Here is a 25,629-nt window from a genome sequence, read left to right as displayed (position 1 = left end):
GCGGGGTGCCTGCTTTGTTGTTTTTCAAATCCCAGAATGCCCATTTAAGCATTAATCAGATAAGAAGCCGCTGTTGTTTGTAGACATGAACTTGAACACACGGATGATTCAGTGCTGCTGTGTGTTTTCCACATCACGCTGTGGTGTTGTGTGGAGAATGATCTTCATCCTCCAGCTCGTTCATTGTACTAGCTGCTGTGTTATGATCGATGCCCTTGCCTCGCCTCTCCCCCTGTGTTTTTGTGCGGTTGAGTAGATCAAGAGAGAGAGCCTGAGGAAAGTGGCCGGGCACTGGTGTGACTACCAAGTCTGTGTGTGGTGCAAAGTCAATGAGAGGAAAGAGTGGTAGAAACTATTGTTATATCCCAGCTAGCACATAATGTTCTGAGAACCATATGTTTCTTAGAGCTTGGTGAGAGCATGGTTGTCCTATGGTTATTTTGCATATAACCTTCCCACAACTTTCTGGGAGTGGTGCAGGATAGTTGCTTGGCTTTGGAACATTCTCAGCACATTTAAAGGCCCAGTGCTTTCAAAAACATGATTTTTTTGGATTTTATATGTACAGTTGAAGTCAGAAGTTTACATATACTTAGGTTGGAGTCATTAAAACTTGCTTTTCAACCACTCCACAAATTTCTAGTTTTGGCAAGTCGGTTAGGACATCTAATTTCTCCAACAATTGTTTACAGACAGATCATTTCACTTATAATTCTCTGTATCACAATTCCAGCGGGTCAGAATTTTACATACACTAAGTTGACTGTGCCGCCTTTAAACAGCTTGGAAAACTCCAGAAAAGGATATCATGGCTTCAGAAACTTCTGATAAGCTAATTGACATCATTTGAGTCAATTGGAGGTGTACCTGTGGATGTATTTCAAGGCCTACCTTCAAACTCAGTGCCTCTTTGCTTGACAGCATGGGAAAATCAAAAGAAATCAGCCAAGACCTCAGAATACAAATTGAAGACCTCCACAAGTCTGGTTCATCATTGGGAGCAATTTCCAAATGCCTGAAGGTACCACGTTCATCTGTACAAACAATAGTACTCAAGTACAACCACCAATCACCATGGGACCACGCAGCCATCATATCGCTCAGGATGGAGACGTTCTGTGTCCTAGTGATGAACGTACTTTGGTGCGAAAAGTGCAAATCGACCTTGTGAAGATGCTGGAGGAAACAGGTACAAGGGTATCTATGTCCACAGTAAAACGTTTCCTATATCGACGTAACCTGAAAGGCCGCTCAGCAAGGAAGAAGCCACTGCTCCAAAACCACCATAAAAAAGCCAGACTATGGTTTGAGAGTGTACATGAGGACAAAGATCGTACTTTTTGGAGAATTGTCCTTTGGTCTGATGAAACATAAATAGAACTGTTTGGCCATAATGACCATCATTATGTTTGGAGGACAAAGGGGGAGGCTTGCAAGCCGAAGAACACCATCCCAACCTTGAAGCACGATAGTGGCAGCATCATGTTGTGGGGGTGCTTTGCTGCAAGAGGGACTGGTGCACTTCACAAAATAAATGGCATCATGAGGCAGGAAAATTATGTGGATATATTGAAGCAACATCTCAAGACATCAGTCAGGAAGTTAAAGCTTGGTCACAAATGGGTCTTCCAAATGGACAATGACCCCAGGCATAGTTCCAAAGTTGTGGCAAAATGGCTTAAGGACAACAAAGTCAAGGTATTGGAGTGGCCATCACAAAGCCCTGACCTCAATCGTAAAGAACATTTTTGGGCAGAACTCAAAAAGTGTGTTCGAGCAAGGAGGCCTACAAACCTGGCTCAGTTACACCAGCTCTGTCAGGAGGAATGGGACAAAATTCACCCAACTTAGTGTGGGAAGCTTGTGGAAGGCTACCCAAAACTGTTGACCCAAATGAACTAGGCAAGTCAGTTAAGAACAAATTCTTATTTTCAATGACGGCTTAGGAACAGTGGGTTAACTGCCTGTTCAGGGGCAGAATGACAGCTTCATTTTTCCGTCTTACTCTCCAATCTTTAATAATAAATGGTACACTATTAGATAAAATACTTCTGGTTCACAGATTCCTATTGCCTCATTTTTGTATTTTATCTCAAAAACATTGTTTGGAATAATACATTGTCAGGCTCTGTAATCATATGTTTACCTTTCCTCCTTCATCTCCTTTACTCTTCTTCCTATCCAATCTTCCTCCTCTCCTTCCTATCCACTCTAACAGAAAACATTATGCTAACGTTATCCATGAACATTTCTAAATATATTTTCACACCACTTATTGCAATGCCAAACCATTTAAATACAAATAAATATTCCCAAAATTAATTGTGCATTCATTTAATATAATCATATTTTCAAAATAGCCCGTCCACTGCATGTTTACCTGTGAACTTTTTTTAAGCCTAGCTACCATGACAGTAGCTAGCTAACATAGCTAGCTAACTTAGTCTACATAGCTAACGTTAGCTAGCATAACCTATTTAAAACCTTACAGAGCAGATCATCTATCTATATAATAAATTGTGACATTATAACATCACTAGCTAGTATCTCAAACAATTGTAACATACCTGGCTTGAAAACACATTTGTGGTGATGTTGTGGATTCACTTGACACTTGTTAGCTTCTGGCCAAGTTTTCCACATTAGTTTTTTCTAAACTAGTGCGAGCAAGTAGTTAGTAGAAGAAGAAGAGTGAATGAAGCTGCTATAGCCAGCAGCCCCCTCTGTTGGCCTAAACAAGCACAACGCGATTGAGACATCAACGGGTAGGCTCTGCTGCCCGGTCTTTCTTGCCACGTTAAATCTTTTTTCACTTTGCAGTCTTGTTTTCAACGCACAGTTAAAAAATGGGGACATTTCCGGGGACAGCTCCAGCTGGGGGCAGGCCACCAAAAATGGGGACTGTCCCCGGAAAACGGGGACATCTGGTCACCCTACTATAGAGTCCTCTAGCAGAGAATGCTGTCCGGCCTAATTCTCTGTTTTATCGTTGTTTATTGACTTCTAAAAAAGTTGGAGGGAAAAAAAAGTTCTCAGGGTCTGGGAATAACTTTAAGAAGAACACTGAGCTTATCTTTCTGTTATCATCATCAGCCTGTAGTTATGTGTTCCATTTGTCCAGGAATGTAAATCTCTTAATGAGATTACAGAAGATGAAAGTTGATTATCTGAATCTTGTCCTGATCTGTCTCTCTTCTCCAGGGTCCTTCAGGAATGATGGGATTAAGGCATCTGATGTCCTGCCTGTGCTGAAAGAGAAAGTGGCCTTTGTGTCAGGTGAGTGTGTCTCGCGTCCCAAATGGCACCCTATTCCCTAGTCCTATCAGTCCTGTTCTAAAGTAGTCCACTACATAGGTAAAATAGTGTGCCGTTTGGTTTGCAGCCTGTGATGCTTCATCTTGACTAATCCACTATGGGAAATCATGAAGATATTTTCTGTTCTGGCTGTCAGTGTTCTTGGCAGACCTGTGCTGAGGAAATTCCCATGACAAGCATGATTAGTAGTACATGACAAGCATGTTGACATTTAACCATCGGCAAAACAACTTTCATGTGCGGGAACTTCCTATTACACTATCATCTTCATTAGTGCACAGACCAATTATGTACCAAAGACTTCTTACATTTATTTTGTTTTCTGTTTTTCTGCCGTGCGTAATATGCGGAAGGCTATGTATTGTATAACGGCGCAATCATAATTTGAATTCAGTTTGCATAGGCTCATAAGCCTTTGCATATGCATAAGCTCTAATATATGCGTATGGTTGTGTTTTGAATGAATCATCACCTTAGAAAGCAGCTGTCCATTTAGTTGAATTAGGCTTTGAAACAACATCCACAACGTCCATGTTTTAAACTCAGTTTCAACCTGCTGTTGAACTTCTATTCTTCAAATTGATCATCACAGCGAGGGGAGTTTAAAAAGCACAATACTGTTTTGATGTGAATTGTGATTACATTTGCATTGATATCAGAGGGACAATAGAGCTCTGAGTACCAGGCCATTAGGACCTGATGGTACATAGCAAGTTGTGTACACATGTCCAGAGGGCATAAAGGAGATAACAGTGACTCGACGGTCATGTAGAATTTTACTGCGGTCATGACTATTACCGGTGTGGCGGTAATACAATGCAGCCAGCCGTGTGACTAAAAACGGTTTCTGACTCATCTCTCAATGAACAGGGTAACCAGGTAAAATGCTGGCAAAGAGAGCTGGCGGGGAACTGGACCTGACTGGAGCGCTGTTGTAAAAAATAAGCTAAACGCCATGTAAAATAGAGAAAATCTCATTTAGTCTAATTAACACAAGGCTGTTAACTTAAGGCAGCCTTTGAGCTGTTGAGAATAGATATCTCATCTCTCCCTCTTTCTCGCTCTCTCTTTGTCTGTTGCTCTCCGTCTCACTCTCTCTCCCCTGGGAGATGGGACTACTCTGGCATGCATCTCACTGATGTTTTTCTCTCCCCAAAATACATCAGAGGTTTCCCCAGCAGCAGTAGAGTAATATTGTTGGCCTTATCTCTTTTGACGAGGCCCAGTGTGTGGTACACACATACACACACACAGGAGGGGGGGGGGCTTGAGGATGACAGACTGGTGGACATGTCAGAGAGTCGAGGGGAGGGAGAAGCACGGGGGAGCACTGCCATCCGTGGGGGTTGGTGCTTCCAAAAAGTGTCAACAAAGATCTGTCACCACCAAAATCCCTCCATGCCCCCCCTCTCCCTCCATGCCCTCCCTCTGGGGCGCTGCTGCTTTGCCTCCCTGCCTCCATGTCTGCCTTCCTGGTGCTGCTCACAAAGTCCCATGAGCATCGGGGATAAACAAACATGCACTGTACTTCAACATCAATCTGGTCATGCATCTCTCCAAACATGGGATGCGTCCCAAATGGCACAATATTCCCTGTTATAGTGCACTACTTTTGACCATGGGCTCTGGACAAAAGTAGTACAGGGAATAGGGTGCCTTTTTGGACAAATACCTACTAAATAAGAGATATGAAGACAGAGCCTTGTATATCATGTCATCCTGTAAATGACCTATACAGGCACTTTGAGAGAATGCTGAGAAAATGGAGGGATGTTTTTGGGCCCTGGTCAAGAGTAATGCACTATATAGAGAATAGGGTGCCATTTGGGAAGAACCCTATGTGCACTTAAAGCTCTATCTATCTCTGCCATAGGGCTTTCATAAATCAGGAGATTTCTGCTATCTGTGTTCCTACAGGAGGTCGTGATAAGAGAGGTGGCCCCATACTGACCTTCCCTGCCAGAAGTAACCATGACAGAATAAAACACGAGGAACTGCGGCGGCTGGTGACCTATCTCTCCACTGTGCCCAGGTAAGAACAGAGGATATGTGTCTGATCGAGGATCAGTTTAGCTTTTTAGATCACAATGAATAAGATTACATGGACAGGTGGGACCTGATCCTAGATCAGCACACCTCCTACTCTGAGACTCTTGATACATGCGGGCGATACGGCCCCTGGACTACCTGACCGTGCTAATGTAAACATGGCTTAATGTATGTGGCTAGCTGGAGGAACATGCTTTATCCATGTACAGTGCCTTCAGAAAGCTTTCATAACCCTTGACTTATTCCACATTTTGTTGTGTTAGTCTGAATTCAAAATGGATTAAATACAAAAATATATACAGTACCAGTCAAAGGTTTGGACACACCTACTCATTCAAGGGTTTTTCTTTATTTTTACTATTTTCTACATTGTAGAATAATAGTGAAGACATCATAACTATGAAATAACATATGGAATCATGTACTAACCAAAAAAGTGTTAAACAAATCCAAAATAGATTTTAGATTCTTCATAGTAGCCACCCTCTGCCTCGATGGCAGCACTTCTTGGCTGCTTTTCCTTTACTCTGCGGCACAACTCATCCCAAACCATCTCAATTGTGTGAGGCCAGGTCATCTCATGCCGCACGGCATCACTTTCCTTCTTGGTCAAATAGCCCTTAGACAGCCTGGAGGTGGGAACTACACATGCAGAGATCATCCATGAGGGTAGGTAGCAACACATCTGCCACGCTGATCCTCAACACTGGAGCTTCACTGGGGTGTATGCTCAGTCCCCTCCTGTACTTCCTGTTCACCCACGACTGCATGGCCAGGCACGACTCTAACACCATCATTATGTTTGCAGACGACACAACAGCCTGATCACCGACAACAATGAGACAGCCTATAGGATCCTTCGTGTCTGGCCATGCAGTCGTGGGTCAGAGACCTGGCTTCCGGATTGGATCTGTCAATTATATGCATATTCTAGTATCTGGTCCTGACAAATAGGCCGTTTACTTTGGGAACATTATTTTTCCAAACATAAAAATAGTGCCCCCTAGCTTCAAGAGGTTAAGAAGCAGTGCGGCTTGGTTGGGTTGTGTTTCGGAGGACGCATGGCTTTCAACCTTCGTCTCTCCCGAGCCCGTACGGTTGTCGCGATGAGACAAGATAGTAACTACTAACAATTGGATACCACAAAATTGGGGAGAAAAGGGGGGTAAAATTCAAACAAAAAAAATAAGTTTCCACAGCTGCCTGGTACGGCAATTGCTCGGCCTCTGACCACAAGAGGTACCGGAGTGCCAAGTCTCGGACAAAAAGGCTTCTCAACAGTTTTTACCCCCAAGCCATAACGCTGCTGCTACTCTCTGCTTATCATATATGCATAGTCACTTTAACTATACATTCATGTACATACTACCTCAATTAGCCAGTGCTCCCGCACATTGGCTAACTGGGCTGTCTGCATTGTGTCCCGCCACCCACCACCCACCACCTGCCAACCTCTCTTTTACGCTACTGCTACTCTCTGTTCATCATATATGCATAGTCACTTTAACCATACTACGTACTACCTCAAATCAGGCTGACTAACCGGTGTTTGTATGTAGCCTATACCTGTTGTATTCAGCACACGTGAGAAATAAACTTTGATTTGATTTGAATATCCTGCGGATCTGTTACTATTTTACCCTTCTTGTCTTTTATTTTGTGAATAGCTCTAGATGCCTGTACATGTCTTAGCTGTCAGTGTACCAGCCACAATAATATACCAACCATTAGGATATGAAATCGAGGATGAGTAAACAAAAATAATGTTTTTCCTTATCAGGATTGCTACCCCTCTCGCTTTTGCATCAGAGTTAGACTGGTATATCTAACCGATCCAGCCGACTTGTAGCTTGGCCTGAGCGGAGTGTTTAATATGAGTTTCTTGAAGAAGCACTATGTCAGCGCCCAGTGATTTAAAATGAGAAAAAACCTTAGCTCATTTGACAACATTTTTATTTACCTTTATTTAACTAGGCAAGTCAGTTAAGAACAAATTCTTATTTTCAATGACAGCCTAGGAACAGTGGGTTAACTGCCTGTTCAGGGGCAGAACGACAGATTTGCACCTTGTCAGCTCGGGGATTTCAACTTGCCACCTTCCGGTTACTAGTCCAACACTCTAACCACTAGGCTACCCTGCCTCTCCAGCATGCCCTAAGCCATTACAGTTCCAGCTGACTATCTTTATTCCACCAGGTCTACTCTGTGCTCGGTCACTATGTGGCATTTCTTATTTTAGATGAAATTATTGCTGTCATACAGAGCCCAAAAGAAAAACGTCCCGCCCTGCGGGAGCTTGTCACGCCACCTATATTAATAAATGTGAACATAAAACACAGACCTCATCCCCCCTCCAGTTCCCATTACCGAGTGACTTCCCCAAACGAAGCACTCCCTGACTAACAGGCTGACCACACGCGTAGCGAGCGTTGCAAAATAAATGTAGAAATCTTTGTTATTAAATTATTGCACCCACACTGCTCGTGCGCCAATGAGCGTCTGCGTTGCCAAGGGCTAAAATAGAAGTCAGTTCTATTTCTGACGCAGATCGAGTCCTGCCTCTCCCATCTCCTCATTGGTTTATAGAAGCAGGTACCCACGTGCCATCTCCTCATTCGTTATACCCACGTTGACTGAAAGACGAACAGTAATGCACCTAATTTATGAAAGTTGCCAATCGCATTATAAAGTCAAGAGAAGAAAAAGCCTGGAAGGAGGAGAGATGACTAGAAACTATTCGGTTGACTGTTTTATGTGTGGATTAATTGTCGGGGTAGAGAACCTTGTGCATTTCAGGTGAAATAACAACTGAATATTTATATCCCAGGACAAATTAGCTAGCAACAGCAAGCTATCTAAATAGGACAAATTAGTTGGCAAGTGCAAGCTAGCTAAATTGCCATACATGTTTAATGATTTGACCTGTCCCCAAATGAATATAATTGGTTCAGAGTTAGTTTTGATATTTTAACCTGCGTGTCGTGATCGCGTTTGGTGTGGGGGGACAAAATACATTCATCCACGATGGCGCACGCGCGCAGCCGGTTTGGGTTCCGTGTAACACACAGACTTTAGGGAGTCTAGACATACAGCTTGAACTAACTCGTCATCTATAGATGCTCCACATATAAACTAAAGTTAAATAACACTTAACTCTCACGTTAGGGGGTGAGTGGCGCTAAAACATGATAGGCCAAACAATGCTATATAAACCATAACATCTCACCCATCACATAATCCCAATTTCTGATCTTCTGATTGAAAAGACATAGGCAGGAAATTCAAACACATTCCTGGCCTGTATTTGGCCAATTAGCCGGTTGACACAGCCGTTCTCAGCCAGGGAGCTTGCTTGACAAGAACAGATCGGCCTCTTTTGGGTTGTTAAACGTGCGTGTTGATCCCTCGACTGTCACCTTAAACCGGGCTGGGAAGAGGAATCCATATCGGGTGTTGGCAGCCCTGCATTTCTTGCGTAGTAACTCATCATACTCTTTCCGTTGGTTCCTCACCTCCAAAGTAATATCTGGGTAGAAAGACACCCTGGCTCCGTTATAGTTAAGGAACTTTTGACTAGCCAGCTTGAGGATGAGATCCCTGGTCTGGGGATAGTGCAGCCGTACAATGAAGGGCCTTGGTGGCACGCCCGCTTTGTTGCCTGTGATCTGTTTGCGCGGTCGTTCAGGATGGCCGTTTTGAAGTGTTCACTCTCAGGCAATGCCGGTATCAGCACCGAGACAAATTCAGTGGGTGGCCCTTTCTCAGTGTCCTCCTGGATCCCAAATATTCTGATATTCTGGCGTCTTGAATGCGACTCGAGCATTTCCAATCGGGCTTTCAGGGTTTTGTTGTAATTTTGAACTTTCTGCACTGTTTCTCTATGTCCTGTAGCCTTTCCTTGTGATCGACTGTCGTCTGCTGAACCTCATGCACCCTGCCCTTAGTTGCCTTCACAGTTTCAGTCAAAGTCCCAATACTCTCCACCTTCTTGCTTAGTGAGTTTATGGCAGCCAGTAGGTCACTTTGAGTAGGTTCTGTGGGGAACTCTTGGGAGCTAGCATCTTCAGCTAACTCCTCGTGGGTCGGCAATGTTGAAATTGGTTCGTTGTCTATCTTATTCAAATGATCTCTAGAGCCCCCCCCCTGCAATTTCTGAGGCTGGTAACTCTAATGAACTTATCCTCTGCAGCAGAGGTAAATCTGGGTCTTGCTTTCCTGTGGCGGTCCTCATGAAAGCCAGTTTCATCATTGCTCTTGATGGTTTTTGCAACTGAAATTTTCCAGTTTGAATGTCCTTCATGTCTTAAAGTAATGATGGACCGTCATTTCTCTTTGCTTTTTTAAGCTGTTCTTGCCATGATGTGGGCTTGGTCTTTTAGAGCTATCTTCTGTAAACCCCCCACCTCGTCACACCACAACTGATTGGCTCAAACATATTAAAAAGGAAAGAAATTCCACAAAGGACTTGTAACAGGGTACACCTGTTAATTGAAATGCATTCCAGGTGACTACCTCATGAAACTGGTTGAGAGAATGCCAAGAGTGTGCAAAACTGCCATCAAGGCAAAGGGTGGCTACTTTGAAGAATCTAAAATCTATTTTCATTTGTTAAACACTTGTTTGGTTACTACATGATTAAACATGTGTTATTTCATAATTTTGATGTCTTCACTATTATTCTACAATGTAGAAAACTCCAAATAAAGAAAAACTATTGAATGAGTAGGTGTATCCAAACTTTTGACTGATACTGTACGTGTGTGTGCCTATGTGTGTGTATGCATATGTGAATATGGCATGCGTGCATACATGGTTGTGTGTGTGTGTGTGTGTGTTAGGGTGCTGTCAGCCATTGATCAGGCCTGGCAGTGGGCCCTATGAAGTCAGCTTCAAAGCCTCTGTGTAGCTCTGAACAAAGACCTGCTTAATGAGAGTCTAAATGGCCAGCCAGCCCGGTTGGTGAGAGTCCCCTCCGACTCCCCTCTAACTGACCCGCCACTATCACCAACACATGTCGAGCATGGAAATGGATACCCCAAATGGAACTCTATTCCCTATATAGTGGACTTTTTTAAACATAGACTTATGGGACCTGGTCAAAAGTAGTGCACTATGTAGGGAATTGGGTGCCATTTGGGACTTAGCCAGGAGAGGAGTATTAGAGAGTGGGGAGCGGGGGATGGCCACATGGCACACTTCTAGAGCAGTGCTGTCAACCATTAAGAAATGAGAGCCTCTCTCCTGATTCAAATCAAGAGCACTTTTGTGGTTTTGAGTTTCTCTCTCTCGGGAATAGCTTTACATCTCTCCGTCATATCCACAGGAGGTATTGGAGTGAGCTGGGTTTTTCCTTCGGTTCCCTTCTTTAAAAAAAATTCCGCACATGAAATTAGACAAAACGATAGAAATGATTTGTTTGTTTTTGAATGTATTTTTTTGTTGCTTTTCAGTATTATGGTTTCATAATGAGTGGTGTGACTATGAACGTCAAGGCTTGTGTTGATACAGTAGCTCCAGATCACGATATCCCAGTGATTTGTTGCTGGTCATCAATGGTATTGATCCCCCATCCCGTACCCCAGGCATTTATTGGAATTCCCTCTCTGCATCCAGGACATTTTTATATCCTCACTATTTATAACTCTCGGATATGCATTCGCTAAGCTATTTGCTGTGATATTTTAGCAACAGTCTGTTTGTTCTGAGCTCTTTGGAATTAGCTGTGCTCTCGTGGGTCAGTGAAACTACAAACTGAGACGATGATGTCATTGCCTAATCACTTCAACATGTTCCTTCAATTAAAAGGGAATTAGCAAGTCGATGGTTGCATCCCAAATGGCACCCTGTTCCCTTTATAGTGCACTACTTTTGACCCCTAAGGTAATTAAGGACACATCCCAAGTTCATGAATGCTGCTTTTCACTGAAAATCAGTGTGGCAAAGCTAAAGGTCACAGGCTACATATCCATTGACTTTTCAGCCTATGTGAAAATGAGTGTTTTCATGTAGCACCTAATTTATTCAACACGAAGGAGAAAGTCATCAAATCAGTAGCACTTGCCTTTCCTACTAGTATGACTGTGTCATGGCTGTTGTCTGTTGTTCTTGGACCAGTGACCCATTGAGAAGAATAAATTGCAGCAAATAAAAAGGGTTTAATAGGGATGCTGTTGTTGGGGGAATTGCACGGTGCTGGTACAAATTTATTGGCTGCATCTCAAATGACACCCTATTCCCTGCATAGTGCACTACAGTAGATATAACCAGAGTAACCTCATCCGCTAAGCTGCAGTAAGGTCTAGGGCAGTGTTTTTTTAATTTAAATTTTACATTTTTTATTTCACCTTTATTTAACCAGGTAGGCTAGTTGAGAACAAGTTCTCATTTGCAACTGCGACCTGGTCAAGATAAAGCATAGCAGTGTGAACAGACAACAACACAGAGTTACACATGGAGTAAACAATAAACAAGTCAATAACACGGTAGGGGAAAAAAGGAGTCTATATTCATTGTGTGCAAAACGCATGAGGAGGTAGGCAATAAATAGGCCATAGGAGCGAATAATTATGATTTGGCAGAGTGATAAATGATCAGATGAGCAGGTAGAGATACTGGTGTGCAAAAGAGCAGAAAAGTAAATAAATAAAAATAGTATGGGGATGAGGTAGGTAAATTGGGTGGGCTATTTACAGGTGGACTATGTACAGCTGCAGCGATCGGTTAGCTGCTCAGATAGCAGATGTTTTAAAAATGTTTTAAAATATATTAAATTTTTGCATTTTCCAATTAAGAACATTCAAAACAAAAGTGAAAAGATATTAGACAACGATAGGACAAAGTGACAGTAACAGACGAGCGTAACAAAAAAAGATATATAATAATTAGATAAACAAACATACAATAAGAAAAATAATAATAACGAGACATTGGATCACCTGCCGTAGGCTACATATTATACATTACGTGTGAAACATTATGTGAGGATTATAGATAGATTCAATCAATGAGATGTGGAGGGATATATAGATTCTCCATATAGTCAATAAAAGGTTGCCAAATTCTGTAAAATGTCTTTAACTTATTCCTCAAGCAGTAAGTGATTTTCTCCAAAGGGATACAACTATTAACTTCCGATAACCACATTGCAACTGGCAGGGAGGAATCCAATTTCCATTTCAAGGCAATACATTTCTTGGCAATCGCTAGCAATATTTCTGTTAGCTTTATAGTATGGCTTTGCCTAAGATTGGTGTTAGTAAAGTTACCCAGTAGACAGACCTCCGGGTCTAAAGGGAATGCAACCCCGTGAATTGAGGATATGGTATCGCATACCCCCTGCCAGAATCCGTGTAGTTTTGAACACTGCCAAGTGGAATGGAGGAATGTTCCTTCATCTGAGCCACATCTAAAACATAGGGAGGAGATATCTGGGTTGAACTTGTGCAGTCTAGATGGGGTGATATAGAGCTGATGGAGGAAATTAAACTGGATCTGTCTGTATCTGGAGTTCAATGTGGATGTAACACCATCCCTGCATAGGTCACTCCATAGATCCTCATCAAGATCAATACCCAGATCTTTTTCCCATCTAAGTCGGGGTTTATCTAGCCCAGGCAGTGTTAGTCCTGACATAAGAGCATCGTATACACGGGAAATGGTCTTGAACAGTGGTTGGTCTGCGTGGCAGAGTTGTTCAATAGGTGACATCTTAGGTAGGTTCCATTGTCCCTTGAGAGTCACCCTAATAAAGTTTCGTAGTTGTAGGTAGCTAAAGAAGTCCCTGTTAGGCAAGTGGTATTTCTGTTTCAGCTGATCAAAAGACATAAGAACTCCCTCCTCGTAACAATGTTCCAGAAGAGTGATCCCCTTATCAGACCATGGTCTAAAGTTACTATTCTGGAAAAACATGGGGATCAATCTATTGTTCCATAAAGGGGTTTTAGGGGAAATGAATCCCTCTCGTCCGAACAGCTCATGCAGTTTGCACCATGCCAGGACAGAATGTATGATTAAAGGGTTGTCTGTGATGGTTTTTATAGATTTTCTGTCCCATTTGTAAAACAATTCTGCCCCAGTGTCATCATTTACCTCAAGCTTTTCAATGTTCAACCATGAGGGAGAGGGACCATTGTCAAACCTCTGAGCCAGAAACCTAGACTGTGCAGCCGAGTTGTACATTCTAAAAATGGGGAGGTTCAAGCCCCCTTGACTGTAATCAAGGGTCAGTTTATCCAGGCCAACCCTAGGGGTTTTGCCGTGCCAGATAAACCGTCTGGTCAGGTTGTCGAGAGATGAAAAAAATGCTGCGGGAACAGGGATAGGGAGAGATTGAAACAGATATAGAAATCTGGGCAGGACATTCATTTTAATTACATTGATTCTACCCAGTAGAGTGAGAGGTAAGTTCATCCATTTACAAAGGTCAACCTCCACCTGTTGCAACAAACTGGCCAGATTGAGTATATAGAGGTTGTTCAGATTACCATCCACCATTATGCCCAAATATGTGAAGCCCATAGGCGACCATCTAAAAGGAAACTTGTGCTTGATGGTATGATGGTCAAAGACAGACAACGGTAACATTTCGCTTTTATCAAAATTGACCTTATATCCAGAGAAAGAACTATAACACTGTAGTAGGATCTGCAAGTGAGAGAGGGAGTGTTCTGGGTTTGTTAGAAATAAGAGAAGGTCGTCCGCAAAGAGTGATAATTTATGGGTATGGGGGCCCACCTCAAAGCCATGTATGTCAGGGCACGTTCTAATAGCCTCAGCCAACGGTTCGATGGCGAGGGCAAAGAGGTGGGGGCTAATTGGGCAACCTTGTCTGTTCCCCCTATAAAGAGGGAAAGAGGAGGAAGTAATCCCATTGGTAGCAATCCTAGCTTTAGGAGATTTGTAGAGTGATTTTATCAAATTTACAAACACGGTACCTAAACCGAACTTTTCCAAGACGCGAAAGAGGTATAGCCATTCAACCCTATCAAAGGCCTTTTCAGCGTCGAGGGAGACTGCGACACTAGGTATTTTGTTTTTATTAGCAAGGTGAATTATATCAAAGAACCTTCTGAGATTATTGGAAAACAATCTATTAATTATGAAGCCAGTCTGATCTGGGTTGACCAACAGGGGAAGACTTGACTCCAGTCTCTTAGAAAGCATCTTGGTGACCAGTTTACAATCTGTGTTAAGGAGAGAGATTGGTCTATAGGAGGCGCACTTTAGTGGGTTTTTCCCTTTCTTGTGGATTACAGTAATCACTGCTTGAGAGAAGGACTCTGGAAAGCAGTTGTCTTCTCTGGCTTTTTTAAGTACCTCCATAAGGTAGGGGACCAACAGCTCCCTAAATTCTTTATGGAACTCTGGAGGGAAGCCATCCTCCCCAGGAGATTTATTAGAAGGTAAGGATTTAATGGCCTCCAACAATTCAGGAACTGAGAAGTGTTCACTCAGGCGCTCGCTGTCTTCCCCTGACAGGCATGGGAGGTTGAGAGAGGAGAGAAAGGAGTCGATCTCTGATAGATCATCGCTTGATTGGGAAGTGTAGAGGTCTTCATAGTATTTCTTAAAGTATTATTAATTTCAGTAGGGTCGAAAGATATCTCATTAGTAAGAGTTTCTATGGCATTAATTGTCCTCTTACTTTCCTCTGCTTTCAGTTGCCATGCCAATACTTTGTGAGCTTTCTCTCCAAGCTCTTAATAACGCTGTTTTGATTTAGTGATGGCCCTCTCAGCTTGATATGTGTTCAGAATATTATATTTAAGTTTTTTATTTACCAAAAGCCTGTATAGATCTTTAGTCGGGCCTCTTCGGAAGGTTTTCTCTACATCGGAGATTTCAGATTCAAGGGCACTCAGTTCTGCACCGTGTTTTATCTTCAGCCCTTTAGTATAGGAAATAATCTGTCCCCTCCGATAGGCCTTCAATGTGTCCCAAAGAATGAAGCTGTCAGGAGCAGAGGGTTTGTTTGTCAAAGTAAAAATATTGATCTGCTCTTTGATGAATGCACAAAATTCAGGTTGCTTTAGGAGTGTAGAATTTAGTCTCCATCTATATGCTCCATTTACCTTGATAGGAATGGAGATTGATAATACCAGAGGAGAATGGTCACTAAGCAATCTGGGGAGATACTCGACATCTAACACTCTATGAAACAGTTGTGTCGAAAGTCAAAAGTTATCTATGCGTGTGTGTGTCTTGTGTGGGTGTGAATAAAAAGAGTAGTCCCTATCCTGTGGGTGCAACTGTCTCCAGATGTCTAGTAAATTGAGATCTTTCATGAATGACATGGTGAGCTTGCCGGCTTTGGTAAGAAGTGAGGGTTTATCAGAAGACCTATCAAGAACTGTATCTAAGCAAAAATTAAAATCTCCTCCAACCAGTAGCCATCCTGGTGGTGCTTGAGCAACCTGAAGGAAGACATTCTGAATAAACATATGGTCATCGAAGTTAGGAGCATAAATATTCAATAGGGTCCAAGACTGAAAACATATGCCCCTGCACCAAAACAAACCTGCCAGAGGGATCAGAGATGGTGTTGTTGATGCAGAAGGGGATGTGTCTACTTATCAAAACAAACCTGCCAGAGGGATCAGAGATGGTGTTGTTGACGCAGAAGGGGATGTGTCTACTTATCAAAACAAACCTGCCAGAGGGATCAGAGATGGTGTTGTTGATACAGAAGGGGATGTGTCTACTTATCAAAATTGCAGTTCCTCTTGCTTTGGAGTTAACAGAGGATGCAAAAACTTGTCCTACCCATTCCCTCTTCAATTTCTTGTGTTCACTGGCTGTAGGATGTGTTTCTTGTAAAAACACAATGTCAGCCTTTAATTTCTTCAGGTATGTATAGACTCTTTTCCTTTTAATCGGGCTGTTAAGACCTTTTACGTTGAAGTGACATATTTTAGTGGATTAAGCATAGGTTGCGTTTCAAATATGTAACTGAATAGAAATCTATCATATGCAGATAATTAGGAAATGTTTCAACTTTGGTTTGAGCACAAAAGTGATCTGTGTCACCTTCTTTAGGAAGGACACAATAAACATAGAAAAAAGGAAGAAAAAAAAAAATCCCACCCACCCCGATTGTCAGACTAAAATAACAATCCCAACAATCAAACATGAATACACTTGTAGAGATACGTTGCTGCTCGCTTTCCATCTTGCTCTTACTAGCTAAACCTTGGCGTAAACTAAAACCTGCGAGCTCTCTAAGTTGAAAACAAACGTTGTGAATAGATATTTATGGCTGAATATTTACTGCCCACAGTAAGGGATGCTTGAGTCTCTTTTCGAAAGATTAACATAAATGAGGGGGAAAGCAGTGGGCCTGAGCCCACTTATTGCTTCGCCCGGTAGATATGGACTAAACCAAAATATACTCTCCTGTAAATGTAATAGAACTCACCCCGGAAAGATACGGTTAGTTGAAAATGAACAAATCAATTATAGTGACCGGGAGATACCAGCAGTTCAATCCGGATAAGAGAAAACAAACTAACTGCATTTTATCCCCCAGAGAGACCGTCCAGGCTCAGACTTTGCTCAGTTCTTTGAGAAAAGTGTGCACTTCCACCGGTGTGTTGAAGAGATTGCTTCGGCCTTTGTACTGAACTTTCATCCGCGCAGGGTGGATGAGGTAGCCGGTGATGTTCTTCTCCTTCAGTGCTTTGGTGGCAGGTCTGAACTGAACTGCTTGCGATCCGCGCTCATATCTGGGAAAAGGCTGACCCTCTTGCCATCGATGGGGATGTCCGCTTTGGCTCTTGCGAGTTGCAGTATCTTCTCTCTGTCTTGGAAACGGAGGAACCTGATCAGGACGGCTTGTGGGGGCTCATCCGGCTGGGGTTTCGGCGCTGATGTTCTGTGGGCGCGTTCGATTTCCAGCGGCTTGGTGAAGTGTATTATGCCTAGGACCTCCGGGATCCATTGAGTGAAGAAACGGACCAGGTCACGGCCCTCACTGTCCTCTTTCAATCCCACCACATGGATATTACTACGTCTACTCTGGTTCTCCATCTGATTTACCTTGTTTTTGAGGTAGGCATTGTCCTTTTGCAGTTGTATCAAGACCTGGTCATGTCTAGCGATGGTATCTTCAACTGTGCTAATGCGCAACTCTGCCTCAGTCATCCTCAAAAGGAGATCATTCATGGAGGATTTCAGGTCGTCAATGGAAGAATGGAGTTCAGCCGATTTCTTATAAATTTTCAGAGAAAGACCTCTGTTACATCCTGAATTTCCCAGAGGAGAGTAGCCAGCATGTCGGCAGGCTCGCAAGAGGCTGCTGAGAGCAACAGTCTGGAACTGAGTTATGAGTTATGAGGGCTAATGCTATTCTTGCTAGCTGTAGCGTTATCGTTATCTTGGGAATCAACAATGTTTTGGTCATCCTTCTTGCCTCGGTCGGATGTCCATGGCTCTTTGGGAAGGTAAGTACTTGACAATCAGCCGATATTAGAATATTGTTTCTACGTTGTTATTTAGGTAAAAATAGAATAACTTTGAAGAGCTCGGTTTGTCAACGTCTGCTCAGCTCCGCGGCATCACGTGCTCCCCCCAGATAGCAGATGTTTAAAGTTGGTGAGGGAAATAAAAGTCTCCAACTTTAGGAATTTTTGCAATTAGTTCCAGTCACAGGCAGCAGAGAGCTGGAAGGAAAGGCGGCCGAATGAGGTGTTAGCTTTGGGGATGATCAGTGAGATATACAGTGGGGCAAAAAAGTATTTAGTCAGCCACCAATTGTGCAAGTTCTCCCACTTAAAAAGATGAGAGACGCCTGTAATTTTCATCATAGGTACTCTTCAACTATGACAGACAAAATGAGAAAAAGAATCCAGAAAATCACATTGTAGGATTTTAAATTAATTTATTTGCAAATTATAGTGGAAAATAAGTATTTGGTCAACTACAAACAAGCAACATTTCTGGCTCTCACAGACCTGTAACTTCTTCTTTAAGAGGCTCCTCTGTCCTCCAAATCAAATCAAATCAAATTTATTTATATAGCCCTTCGTACATCAGCTGATATCTCAAAGTGCTGTACAGAAACCCAGCCTAAAACCCCAAACAGCAAGCAATGCAGGTGTAGAAGCACGGTGGCTAGGAAAAACTCCCTAGAAAGGCCAATACCTAGGAAGAAACCTAGAGAGGAACCAGGCTATGTGGGGTGGCCAGTCCTCTTCTGGCTGTGCCGGGTGGAGATTATAACAGAACATGGTCAAGATGTTCAATGTTCATAAATGACCAGCATGGTCGAATAATAATAAGGCAGAACAGTTGAAACTAGAGCAGCAGCACAGTCAGGTGGAAGTTGAAACTGGAGCAGCAGCATGGCCAGGTAGACTGGGGACAGCAAGGAGTCATCATGTCAGGTAGTCCTGGGGCATGGTCCTAGGGCTCAGGTCAGTTGAAACTGGAACAGCAGCATGGCCAGGTGGACTGGGGACAGCAAGGAGTCATCATGTCAGGTAGTCCTGGGGCATGGTCCTAGGGCTCAGGTCCTCCGAGAGAGAGAAAGAAAGAGAGAAGGAGAGAATTAGAGAACGCACACTTAGATTCACACAGGACACCGAATAGGACAGGAGAAGTACTCCAGATATAACAAACTGACCCCAGCCCCCCGACACATAAACTACTGCAGCATAAATACTGGAGGCTCCACTCGTTTCCTGTATTAATGGCAACTGTTTCAACTTGTTATCAGTATAAAAGACACCTGTCCACAACCTGAAACAGTCACACTCCAAACTCCACTATGGCCAAGACCAAAGAGCTGTCAAAGGACACCAGAAACAAAATTGTAGACCTGCACCAGGCTGGGAAGACTGAATCTGCAATAGGTAAGCAGCTTGGTTTGAAGAAATCAACTGTGGGAACAATTATTAGGAAATGGAAGACATACAAGAGCACTGATAATCTCCCTCGATCTGGGGCTCCACGCAAGATCTCACCCCGTGGGGGGACCTAGTGAATGACCTGCAGAGAGCTGGGACCAAAGTGACAAAGCCTACCATCAGTAACACGCTACGCCGCCAGGGACTCAAATCCTGCAGTGCAAGACGTGTCCCCCTGCTTAAGCCAGTACATGTCCAGGCCCGTCTGAAGTTTGCTAGAGAGCATTTGGATGATCCAGAAGAAGATTGGGAGAATGTCATATGGTCAGATGAAACCAAAATATAACTTTTTGGTAAAAACTCAACTCGTCGTGTTTGGAGGGCATAGAATGCTGAGTTGCATCCAAAGAACACCATACCTACTGTGAAGAATGGGGGTGGAAACATCATGCTTTGGAGCTGTTTTTCTGTAAAGGAAAGAACGAATGGGGCCATGTATCGTGAGATTTTGAGTGAAAACCTCCTTCCATCAGCAAGGGCATTGAAGATGAAACGTGGCTGGGTCTTTCAGCATGACAATGATCCCAAACACACCGCCCGGGCAACGAAGGAGTGGCTTCGTAAGAAGCATTTCAAGGTCCTGGAGTTGCCGAGCCAGTCTCCAGATCTCAACCCCATAGAAAATCTTTGGAGGGAGTTGAAAGTCCGTGTTGCCCAGCAACAGCCCCAAAACATCACTGATCTAGAGGAGATCTGCATGGAGGAATGGGCCAAAATACCAGCAACAGTGTGTGAAAACCTTGTGAAGACTTAAAGAAAACGTTTGACCGCTGTCATTGCCAACAAAGGGTATATATCAAAGTATTGAGATAAACTTTTGTTATTCACCAAATACTTATTTTATTTTATACAAATAAATTCATAAAAAATCTTACAATGTGCCAGAGGACAGGACAACATGCCCTCCGATTTGACACACTAAACTTTATCTGTAAAGTAGTTGGTGAACCAGGCAAGGCAGTCGTTAGAAAAACCGAGGCTACTGAGTCTGCCGATAAGAATATGGTGCTTGACAGAGTCGAAAGCCTTGGCCAGGTCGATGAAGACCAACTGGTTGATCGCAAACTGAAGACCAACTGGTAGATCGCAATCTATTGGTCTATTTCAGCAGGACAATAACTTAAAACCAAATGTTAAATATCCACTGGATGTTGCTTACCAAGAAGACATGGAATGTTCCTGAGGGGCCTAGTTACAGTTTTGACTTAAATTGTCCTAAAAATCTATGAAAGGACTTGAAAATGACTGTCTGGCAATGATCAACATCCAACTTGACAGAGCTGGAAGGAATGGCGGATTGGCCACTGTGGTTGAAGATCCAGCACTTGCAGAAAGAGGTAAGTGAGTGAAAATAGCTGTAAGTAGCAGTAGGAGTATTGTTGTCTGTTCATTTATTGCAATCAGGGTAGGGTTGGGGGGGGGGGGGTATATACACAGTATATATACACAGTTGAGGTCGGAATATTTACATACACCACTTCACAAACTATAGTTTTGGCAAGTCGGTTAGGACATCTACTTTGTGCATGACACTAGTATTTTTTCCAACAATTGTTTACAGACAGATTATTTCACTCATAATTCACTGTATCACAAGTCCAGTGGGTCAGAAGTTTACATACACTAAGTTGACTGTGCCTTTACAGCTTGGAAAATGTCATGGCTTTAGAAGCGTCTGATAGGCTAATTGACATAATTTGAGTCAATTGGAGGTGTACCTGTGGATGTATTTCAAGGCCTACCTTCAAACTCAGTGCCTCTTTGCTTGACATCATGGGAAAATCAAAAGAAATCAGCCAAGACCTCAGACAAAAAAATTGTAGACCTCCACAAGTCTGGTTCATCCTTGGGAGCAACTTTCAAACGCCTGAAGGTACCACGTTCATCTGTACAAACAATAGTACGCAAGTATAAACACCATGGGACCACACAGCCATCATACTACTCAGGTAGGAGACACGTTCTGTCTCCTAGAGATGAATGTACTTTGGTACGAAAAGTGCAAATCAATCCCAGAACAACAGCAAAGGACCTTGTGAAGATGCTGGGGGAAACAGGTACAAAGTATCTATATCCACAGTAAAACGAGTCCTATATTGACATAACATGAAAGATCGCCCAGCAAGGAAGAAGCCACTGCTCCAAAACCGCCACAGAAAAGCCAGACTACGGTTTGCAACTGCATATGGTGACAAAGATCGTACTTTTTGGAGAAATGTCCTCTGGTCTGATGAAACAAAAATAGAACTGTTTGGCCATAATGACCATCATTATGTTTGGAGGTAAAAGGGGGATGCTTGCAAGCCGAAGAACACCATCCCAACCGTAAAGCACAGGGGTGGCAGCATGATGTTGTGGGGGTGCTTTCCTGCAGGAGGGACTGGTGCAAGTCACAAAATAATTGGCATCATGCGGAAGAAAATGATGTGGATATATTGAAGCAACATCTCAAGACATCAGGTCAGGAAGTTAAAGCTTTGGTCGCAAATGGGTCTTCCAAATGGGCAATGACCACAAGCATACTTCCAAAGTTGTGGCAAAATGGCTTAAGGACAACAAAGTCAAGGTATTGGAGTGGTCATCTAATGCCCTGACCTCAATCCTATAGAACATTTGTGGGCAGAACTGAAAAAGTGTGTGCGAGCAAGGAGGCCTACAAACCTGACTCAGTTACACCAGCTCTGTGTCACGTCCTGACCTTAGAGCTTTTTATGTCTCTATTTTGGTTTGGTCAGGGTGTGATTTGGGTGGTCATTGGGTGGGCACCAGATGTCCAGTGCTCCCCCACAGCCTAGTTCGACCTGTGCCTGCACTCGAGTGGCCGGGCTAAAGTGAGCATTCAGCCTGGAGGAGTGGTGCCAAGGCTGCGCTCCAGTGCTCCCCCACAGCCCGGTTCATCCGGTGCCTTCTCCACGCACCTCCCCTGTAGGTCTCCCCAGGCTGTCTCTGCGTCTCCTCCCTCCAGTGTCGCCCTCCGGTCCAGAGCCTCCAGTGTCGCCCTCCGGTCCGGTGCCCAGTCCGGGGTCGGCGGCGAGGGTCCCCACTCTAGGGGCGCCACCTAAGTGGGCCAAGCCAGAGGTGGAGCGGGGTCTACGTCCCTCACCAGAGCCGCCACCGCGGAGAAATGCCCACCGAGACCCTCCCCTATAGGTTCAGGTTTTGCGGCCGTAGGGGGGTGGTACCGTCACGCCCTGACCTTAGAGCTTTTTACGTCTCTATTTTGGTTTGGTCAGGGTGTGATTTGGGTGGGCATTCTATGTTCCCTTTTCTATATTTTGTATTTCTTTGTGTTGGCTGGGTATGTTTCTCAATCAGGGACAGCTGTCTATCGTTGTCTCTAATTGGGAACCATACTTAGGTAGCTTTTCCCACTGGGTTTTTGTGGGTAGTTATTTTCTCTTTTGTGTTTCTGCACCTGACAGGACTGTTCCGGTTTTATTTTTGTTATTCAGTGTTCAGTTGAAATGAAAGTATAAACACTTACCACGCTGCGCTTTGGTCCACACCTTCTTCAACAGACGATCGTTACACTCTGTCAGGAGGAAGGGGCCAAAATTCAACTTATTGTAAGAAGCTTGTTTAAGGCTACCCAAAGCGTTTGACCCAAGTTAAACAATTTAAAGGCAATGCTACCAAATACTAATTGAGTGTATGTAAACTTCTGACCCACTGGGAATGTGATGAAAGAAATAAAAGCTGAAATAAATCATTCTCTCTCATTCTTAAAATAAAGTGGTGATCCTAACTGACAGATAATTTTTACTAGGATTAAATGTCAGGAATTGTGAAAAACTGAGTTTAAAAGTACTTGGCTAAGGTGTATGTAAACTTCCGACTTCAACTGTATATATATAAAAAGGGAGGTTAGACATTTTGCAAACAATTATATTGATAGAACCATAAATCTAGCTGCAATATTAAAGCTGATCTTCATTCCCAAAACCAATAGGAAACCAAAAATGTACTTTCCCACAACTTCCAAGGAACCAAATGTGCTAGCTGGTGATTCAGTTGCCCTGCTCGCTAGGTAGTCGAAGTGTTCCCATTTTGGACCATTTTATGTGTCTGAAGGTACAAACTCCGCCTACCCGGTGGGCCCGGGGAGCAAATCAAATGCATCTACAGTATACTACTGCTGGCCAGTCAGATAGCTCAGATCACCTATGCCTGCAGCGTCCACGATCCCACAGCGAAGTTGATACTGTGACATTTCAAACGTTTAAAACCATGACTAGAGAGAGACTTAAATGAATACAGCAAAGAGCTGCTGTTGTTATGAGTAAGTTCATGTTTAAGTTTTCCTTCAGCACTGTCAACACTTCATTCAACACTTTAATAAGTCATAAAACGTGATTCTCCCTATCAACTCCGACTACAAAGTGAATCGATTGGCTTGCATTGTTAAAATTGAGGAATATTTGACATTTTCTGGACAAAAAAACATGAATTTGTGCATTAGGCAGAAGTAAAGAAGTGCGACTCCAGTTTCACCATCAGCTGGAAGACAGTGTCTCGTCTCAGTGGAGGGAAGGAGACCCGAGGGATGGTGAGAGGCAGCCTCCACTGCTCTCTCTCTCCCTCTCTCCCTCCCTCCTTTTGCTGAGAGACTGACCATTAGATGCAGGCACCATCACTCCAGTAAAATATGCAATTTATGCTCAAGTAATACAACAAGTGACCAGTGTGATCATACACCTCCATTTTTAAATATATTTTTTAAATGGTCTGAGAAGATCCAAATTAGCAGGGCAATTCAAGCATTGCCAATATGCCTTAATAATGTATTGGGCCTATAGCCTACTGCACAACCCTCATGGCTACATAACTGCTTTTAGTAGGTATTAATGTTGCATAGGGTTACATTTGTTAAGTCATGTTTAAATAAAATGTTGGCTCAGAAAAGGTTGGTGACCACTGGGGAAGGAGATGCTTCATGTAATAAAATGTGCATCCCAAATGGCACCCTATTCCCTATATAGTCCTATGGGCCCTGGTCAAACTAAATAGGGAATAAGGATCCATTTGGGATGTAGACATTTTCCCTTGTTTGTCCCCCAGTCTTCCAACACAAACGATGTGGAGAGGATCATATTAATTCCAGAAGTAGGGGGGGCTTGAGGAGGAGGGCACGTGGCGGGCCAAAGCAATTACAGGTTATTTTTATCTTCCAATCACAGTCAAGTGCTTTCAAAGCATCAGGACCTAAGAATAGACCATTAATATTATTTCAGCCTCATAACCTTAGAAAAGTTGAGGCCATTCATTATGGGGGGGGGGGGGGGGGGGGTGAATTTTAAACGAGAATCACAACAAATAAACCTACTACATCCAAAGAGGACATGCCCAGGAGGAGAGAATGAGATATGTGTGTGAAAGTCTTATTTGTATGTTGATCCAGAATGAAAGAGCTTAACGTCGATGACAGGCTTGTCAGAGAGTTAGAATCGTGGGAGCTAATCATCACTCTGAAGGTAGAACGAGGGGGCTAGCTTAAAACAAGTCCAATTGAATAGCGCTTGTCATTTAGCCATAGCAGTTAAATGAGTTCCGGTGGTGTAATGGCTTTAGCATCACCGTGGTTGGCTCAGAGTCCTGGGGAGTCAAGGGACCAATTCAGATCTAACTTGGCTGAAGGACATTAAGTAGGGCGTGTTGCAGGATAGTGTGGAGAGCCCCCCCCCCCCTAGCCCGACCCAGGCTCCCTTGGAGTTGGTGTGATGTGTAGGGCATGCTGCATACTAACGGTTGGTTCTCTCTCCCACCCCCACTCTCGCTCTCCCTCACCTCTCTCTCTTTCATTCTCTCTCTCTCGCTTCACTCTCTCTCTCGCTTCACTCTCTCTCTCTCTCTCTCTCACTTCACTCTCTCTCTCTCTCTCTCTCTCTCTCTCTCTCTCTCTCTCTCTCTCGCTCCGCTCTTTCATCTCTATCTCCCAGTGAGGATGTGTGCAAGCGGGGCTTCACAGTGATCATTGATATGCGTGGTTCCAAGTGGGACCTGATCAAGCCTCTACTGAAGACCCTGCAGGAAGCCTTCTCTGCTGAGATCTGCGTGGCGCTCATCATCAAACCGGACAACTTCTGGCAGAAGCAGAAAACCAACTTTGGCAGTGCCAAGTTCACTTTTGAGGTAAGGGAGCGCTCAGAATGGGAAAAAACTGAGCCTTGTTTTAGTTGGCATGTCTGGTTGCCCATTGTTAAAATATTTTGTATTTCTCTCATACAGGCATTTTCTCTAGTCAGCATGCCAGTTTTGATGGTGATTATGTATTTCATCCGGAGTTGAATAGTAAACATTTTATTGTGATGTTATCACAGGACCATAAGCACTACTTGACAACAGTTGTTAATTTTGGTCTGTCTCT

General features: G+C 43.4%; 1 protein-coding gene across 8 annotated transcripts in view; it reads left to right on the top strand.

Annotated features, from left to right (window-relative positions):
- The window catches only part of LOC109871166 (kalirin), a 283,783-nt gene that overhangs the window by 91,146 nt on the left and 167,008 nt on the right, over positions 1-25,629 (top strand). For all 8 annotated transcript variants that reach the window (XM_031805738.1, XM_031805729.1, XM_031805727.1 and 5 more), the window contains exons 2-4: positions 3,202-3,276; positions 5,233-5,347; positions 25,202-25,394. In XM_031805738.1, the coding sequence (XP_031661598.1) occupies positions 3,202-3,276; positions 5,233-5,347; positions 25,202-25,394 (383 nt within the window). The remainder of the gene's footprint in view (positions 1-3,201; positions 3,277-5,232; positions 5,348-25,201; positions 25,395-25,629) is intronic.

Source organism: Oncorhynchus kisutch, linkage group LG26 (genome assembly GCF_002021735.2).
Source record: "Oncorhynchus kisutch isolate 150728-3 linkage group LG26, Okis_V2, whole genome shotgun sequence".
Classification (NCBI taxonomy): domain Eukaryota; kingdom Metazoa; phylum Chordata; class Actinopteri; order Salmoniformes; family Salmonidae; genus Oncorhynchus; species Oncorhynchus kisutch.
This window is presented reverse-complemented; position numbering and strand designations above follow the sequence as displayed.